This window comes from Notothenia coriiceps, unplaced genomic scaffold (assembly GCF_000735185.1).
Source record: "Notothenia coriiceps isolate Sejong01 unplaced genomic scaffold, NC01 NC01_scaffold00000339, whole genome shotgun sequence".
NCBI lineage: Eukaryota > Metazoa > Chordata > Actinopteri > Perciformes > Nototheniidae > Notothenia > Notothenia coriiceps.
Genome location: NW_011333040.1, coordinates 24,468,951 through 24,475,961, shown reverse-complemented (window position 1 = coordinate 24,475,961; position 7,011 = coordinate 24,468,951). Strand labels below are relative to the sequence as shown.

The 7,011-nt window shown below is 40.8% G+C and overlaps 1 protein-coding gene across 1 annotated transcript; it reads left to right on the top strand.

The window, feature by feature from the left end:
- The first annotated feature begins 1,519 nt into the window (after nucleotides 1-1,519).
- Nucleotides 1,520-5,818, top strand: lrrtm1 (leucine rich repeat transmembrane neuronal 1). The gene has a single exon (XM_010775946.1). The coding sequence runs from the start codon at nucleotides 2,594-2,596 to the stop codon at nucleotides 4,169-4,171; it is 1,578 nt and encodes a 525-aa protein (XP_010774248.1). The 5' UTR covers nucleotides 1,520-2,593; the 3' UTR covers nucleotides 4,172-5,818.
- Nucleotides 5,819-7,011: the final 1,193 nt, after the last annotated feature.

Below are 7,011 nucleotides of genomic sequence, written 5' to 3'. Positions count from 1 at the left end.
TATTTTGTGTAATGCGTCTTTGAATATTTAATAACTGTAAAATGCTCTGAACTATAAATTGTATTATTAATATCATAAGATCTACTTAGAACTATGCAAATTCCTAGCAGCAGCAGCAACCCATATATTAGAAAAAAAGAAGTATATTCTTATTTGTCAAGTTTGAAAGTAATACAAACAACAAGTTATAATCCCTTTGTAAAATAATAGCAACTCATATTGCTTTTTTTGCAAAAAAGACAGTGTAATTTTCAATCAAAATTTATTTTTGGTTTCAATATCTGTCTCTAAACATGATAGTGAGCATGACTTTCCTTACATTTGTATTAACTTTGTTCAAACTTTTTTTTTTTTTAAACACGATAGAGCTTTCATATTTTAAGTTGTGTTTTTAAAAGTTAAGCATCTCTCAGTAAAATGGAATGACCTCAGAGAGGAAACAAGATTGGATGGTTAGACACTTGGCTGATATGAGAAATGTAAGGCACTGTCACAGCTCATTGTCTTTGAAAATTAATCGGAGAACAATGACAAGGCCAGGAGTGATTCCAGAGAAATGCAAAGCAAGGCGAGAGCAGACCTTCAGAGAAGAATATTTATGTTATAGCTTAATGCTAATATTATGTGGCAAGCAATTACATCTGTATTCAGAAAGGATAGCGTGTCCATAATTGACAATGACATAGAATGCCTGGCTACAGGACAGTTTGATCAAATGAAGAATGTCATGCTCTGGTCTTGATTCTCTATATTCTAGCCTTTAAAGTTGGCAAGGCTCAGCAATGAATATCAATAGAGAGAGATTGATTCATAACACAAAATCATATTTGAAAGCATTAGACATACAATGATGAGTACATTTACATTCTACCATCATTATTGAATGTATTACTTTTGTGAAGTTTGTGAATACAGCTGTGATGCAGAATATGATGAATCATAATCATATTATTTCCTCCTGTTTTGTTCTTCAATATGTGGACTTGTTCATACATATGCAAATAGTTCTCTGTTTAATGGGTGGAACTAACATAGTGCATCCTTTTTTTTCATTGGGTGAATAATATTTAGCAAATTTGAAATTAGAAAACTGCTTTCTCACAGCAACGTCAAAGGGGCAGACGTTATATGGCCCAATTCATTATAGTCAGTTGAGGAGAGGGGAGGGAGAGTGAGAGAGAGAAAGAGAGAGAAAGGAAGAGAGAGAGAGAGAGAGAGAGAGAGAGAGAGAGAGAGAGAGAGAGAGAGAGAGAGAGAGAGAGAGAGACCTCATCTTCTGGGGGGGGTCATTAAAGCTCCTGGTTTAAGCCCAGCCCATTCTGAATATGTAAATGTCTCAGGCAAAAAAAAAAAAAAGCACAGCAAGAGGAAAGCAACGAGGGAAGAGTGGAGAGAGAGAGAGCGAGAGAGGAAGGGGAGGGGAGCAGCATGAAAAAGTGAGTGAGCGATCAAGGGAAAAGAGAGCAAGAGAGCGAGGGAAAGAGAGCGAGCACTCTGAATTGTGAGTGGCTTACGACACTCAGTGAACAGAAGGTGCTTCTGCATGCGCTGTCAGTGTACGGCTCTGCTGCAAGGGATTGCGCGCTCCTTCGCTTCCCACATTTACCGCCCCTGCCTGCCGACCAGCACCAGCCCTCATTCAGCCGGCTGGGAAAACACCCGGAGAAAGTGCATGACAACTGGAAGCCACGAGGGATGCAAGCGGCTTTTTAACGGAGATCAGCCACTGAGATGACAAGGAATACTGTTACACAAGACAACAGTGAACAGGGTTCACCTCTTTAAAACCTGTTTTCTTTTTTCTTCCTGCCTTCGTCACTGAAAGCATGATTACCCGCTTGAATGGATTGAAACCTTACAAGGCAGTGACTGCTCCCAGAGATGGACGATAATATCTGTTGACAGATCGTCTGAAACTTAAACAGGAAGGGGAGGAGAAAAGAGCAAGGCAGATATTTAAAAAGATTTTTCCTTGGTCATTTTTTTTTCTCCTACTGGTTGTCTCTTCTTCCCTCTGATCATTGCAGCAGAGGACTGCGGAGGAGCCAAAGAGACAGAGCTCATGCATGCAGACAGGGGAACTTGCACTTCCTACCATCTAGCTGAAAGCTACTTGGATTCGTTCTCTTTCTGGCTCTTTCACTTGAGGAGAACTAAGACATTGTAAGCCTGCCAAGGATCTGGTGTCCACTGAAAAGAGAGAAGGGAGGGGGGGGAGAATTTGTACCACAGTGGGGTCTTTTTTAGATTCGCACATAATTAGTGTTGGGGCACAAAGCGAGTCGCTGAATGGAGATTGTCAGCTTTTGGATAGGGGTGAGTAGGAATCTTTTCAAATAAGATCGATCAATGAGGAAACATTTTTTTCATCTCCTCTACTCTCCACCCACTGCTTGATATCTAACATAAGCAAAGAGACTTGCCTTTTATCTTTTTCATTTTTGACTTATAAATCTAGTCACAGATTAATTACAAAATCGGAACGAAGAAGATTATTATTAAATATGATGTGATAAATATGATGTAATAGGTGCACAAAACAATATCCAGAGTGGATCAATGGACATTTTCTCAGAGACATCCCTGGATATTTATGCTAATGGATTTCCTTTTAATTGGACTGTACTTAAAGTGGCCACTGAAGAAGCCCCCTGGGTTGATTCTGTGTGTATTGGGAATTTTTCTCAGAACGGTTCCCTTGGTGGAGGGGGTTTGTCCAAGGCTGTGCCGCTGCGACAGCAAGCTGCTGTATTGCGAGGGGCTCAACCTCACAGACATTCCCCGCAATCTGAGCAGTGCCATGGGCCTGTCCATGAGAGAAAACAACCTGACAGAGCTGCGTGAAGGCCAAATGGTAGGTCTGTCACAGCTCACCTGGCTCTACCTAGATCACAACAACATTGACATTGTAGAGGAGGGTGCATTTGACAGGCTAAGACGGGTCAAGGAGTTAGACCTCAGCAGCAACCGAATTGAGATTCTGCCAAATGGTACCTTCAGGCCCCTCCCAAACCTACGCATCCTGGACCTGTCGTACAACAGGCTGCAGGCACTAGAGCCTGACCTGTTCCATGGCCTTAGAAAGCTCACCAACCTGCATTTGCGCTACAATGCTCTCAAGTTTGTGCCAGTGCGGATTTTCCAAGATTGCCGGAGCATGCAGTTTCTGGACTTGGGATACAACCAACTGCAGAGTCTGGCAAGAAACTCCTTCGCTGGCCTCTTCAAGTTGACTGAGTTGCATCTTGAGCACAATGAGCTGGTCAAGGTCAACCTTGCCCATTTCCCTCGCCTCATCTCTTTACGCACTCTGTACATGCACAATAATCGTGCCACAGTTGTTGTCAATACACTGGACTGGACATGGCATTTTCTAGAGAAGATTGACCTGTCAGCCAATGAAATCGACTACATGGAGCCACATGTGTTTGAGAGCGCGCCCAACCTCAAGGTGTTGATGCTGGACTCCAATCAGTTGACCTCTGTGGACCAGCGCATCCTGGATTCCTGGTCATCTCTGGACAGCATTACCCTGGCAGGGAATGACTGGGAGTGCAGTCGCAACGTGTGTGCCTTGGCCTCTTGGCTGAGTGCCTTCCGAGGCCAGCGTGACAATTCCCTGCTGTGTTCAAGCCCCGACACCGCACAGGGGGAGGACGTGTTGGATGCTGTCTATGCTTTTCAGCTATGTGAGAATTCCCCAATGGAGGTAACTACAGCAGGCCTGTACCCCTCTACAAGGGATCTGGCCCAGGGTGGATCTGTTTTCCTGGGCCCATTTACTCCCAACCCTTATGATGGTGAGGGTAGTGAGGTGGTCACCAGTTCTTTCACTGTCACAGTGGGCCATGATGACCTGGAGAGCACCATGCAGATCCACAAGGTTGTGACTGGAACCATGGCACTCATCTTTTCCTTTCTCATCATTGTGCTCATGCTGTATGTGGCATGGAAGTGCTTTCCAGCCGGAATAAGACAACTGAGGCAATGCTTTAGCAGCCAGCGTCGTAAGCAGAAGCAAAAGCAAAGCATGCAGCAGATGGCTGCAATTTCTACGCCAGAGTACTATGTTGACTATAAACCTAACCACATTGAGGGAGCTTTGGTAATCATCAATGAATATGGCTCGTGCACTTGCCAACAGCAACCTTCTCGGGAATGTGAGGTGTGAACCTGCTTTGTGAGTACGTCTTTACCTGTCGGTCGTCTGGATATACAGTAAACCCTGTTTGGATACACTGGGGAGGGGGATATTGCGGGACAGAAGGAATATGGATCTTTTTGGACACTTTTTACACAGCGTCTCACTGTGATGTGGAAGAAGTGTGCTTTATGCGGCTGACTATTTTGTTGTGGATTTACTGCTACTGCTATCTACTGCTGATTTTAGGCCGCTGGGCATGATGGCTACATGACTCTTTGAACTGTTGATATTCTACAGAAACACAGAGAGGAATACATTGTGGACACTAAGGATTTTCTTTCACGATTTGAGCTTTAATGTGTCTTTCTACTTCAGGACATTTAATTATTGTTTAAAAATAAACTGGGGACACACACAAGAAAAAAAAGAAAAGATAAAAACCATTTGTACTATGGTAAACACAATATTTGACAAGCATATAAAATATACAAAAAAAATGTTTAAGTTGGATTACAAATGTAAAAATAAAACTATGTGTAAAATATGTTAAAAGAAGAAGTGCAAGTGTGGAAAAAATGATTCAAGGTAATCTATTTCTTTTGTAAACTACAAAAAATGTTTAAATAAATGAATTGCTATTCACAGTAAACTCATTTGTAGCCTGTGAGAAGCCTGTCAGAAGGGATGAATGACAATAGACGCAGTCTTTGTGCTTATGGACTGGAGAGCCATGTCTCTGCAGTGTGTTGAACCAAAAAAAGAAACGGGGAAAACGGGGCAGAGGGATATCTGCATCTCATCTCTAATGTAAAATCCATAGTCTGAATTTTATATCTCTTCTATGTTTTAACTCTCATAATTGTTGTTTTATCATTCACTGTGTTGGCCTGCTATCAGTGTAGTTTATTTCCCCTTCCCATTGCCTATGTGCGGATAGAATCAAATGATCTACATTTCTATCTGGTAGCATATTTCCATATTATTACATCACTATTTGTGCACCATCCAAGTAAAGAAAGCATTGTGTCAAAGATCTAAAGCTATGCCTCTCATTGCTTCTGCCACTTTGGCTTTCACAGAGGAGTGATGCCTCCTTTCACTGAATCAAGCACACTAAAGGCAATGATCATCAAAACCATGCATTTTCAAATCAAATTACAATTTAAAATTGTATCTGAATCATTGAAGAAAATTATCCAGCAGCTTAAAGGAAGATTTGCACATACAATATTCTTCACTGTGTTTTCATGTGATGTAAAATGTTTGTTCAATACAAGGCCATTTTGAGGTGTATATATATCCTTCTTCCTCTGGTGTTCATTGTGTAAATTAGTGCACTGACAGATGTTGTGTTTCCTGGGTCCTTTGACATGAACAGTATGTTGTGTGAGGAGGGGGGAAGTGAGAGGGAGATGGAGAATCACACCGGCTGCAGAAAGAGGGAACAGACTGCTCTCTAGTGTGCATATTCTCATACTGTGGCTGCATTGTACCTATTGAGCACCATATTCTGCACATCTCCACGGCGGGGGCAACAGCAGTATACTGAATTTGCAGCACCTTTTGGGAAAATATATCAATGCATCAATTTGCCACATTTTTGTGTTATTTTGCGATAAATTAAGATAATGTTTACAACTTGTCAGCAGGAATAAAAATGTTTTAAGAACTCAATGACAATCATTATATAATTAGTTCCGGTAAGAGCAAAACTTTCAAAATCATCAACAACATTGTGGATACCGTAGGTGTTGTGGGGATCATTTGGACAATATGCAACAAAGGTTCAGAAAAACAGGTAAGAAATGTTCTCATAAGGTTAGCTATGGAATAGTGCTGAGGGATGAGCTGGCTGTGGGTATAACCTGGGAGGAAGCACTACCTGAGAAGAAGCGCAAGTCCCTGAGGCGATCATGTGTTTGGCAAATGTTTTGCCTTGGGTCAGGATACATTTTATCCGTACATATTTAATAATGAGTGGTTCAAAAATGCAATATGTTAAGCTCAAAATGTCAGTGGTTGGTAAAACCTACAAACATGTTAACAGTATTTAATGGAAACATTTCAGGGAGGGGACAAGATAGCTAGATCTCAAAAATAGTAAATTAAATGTGTAATAATTATTGTTAGGACAAGATTGTGAAGTCTTTCAAGGAACCGACTACAGGATATATATATAAAATGACCTTATTTTCCTCAAAAACTTCATGAGTTTATTCTAAAATCCTACCACATTCTGATCATCCTTATTCATTTAAACCTATGCTGATAATTCAGTTGTTTGCATTCTAATGCCCCAAATTATACAACGTATTCCCTTCCTCAATACATATAAGCTGTAGTAAACATGCAATTTGAGTTTTTGGTTTCACTAATCGATACCAAATGTCGCTAGATGTTTAGTTTTTGATTTTAAACAGCATTGTGTGACAGTAACGTAACCCTGTATCAGTAAATAACATCCAACCAATGTCTGAGGAACATTTAGAATACAAAATAAAGCTACAAAATGACCAACAAATCCACAATGTACTTCTACATTATTTGGCTTTTAATAGTTTGGTTATCTCGAGTGAAAGACTAAATCATTCGTATGTAGTGCTCAAGTAACAAAAGCGCTCACTCGTTTTTTTAGGGAAGACATTTTGGTTAGTGATAATAGCTTAAAGTTGGCATTTGGGATTTACGATCCATTTCTTATTTATGGTTCCAAGGGCGTTCTACTTTAAGACTCAAGATAGCTGTTAATCATGAACTGCCATATCATGTGAATGCAATGACTGCAGTATGTATGCCAGGGAAACATGACGGGGACACACATTTATTTTCTTCTCCCATTTGCAAATCCTGTCTAAAACAGTTGAGTC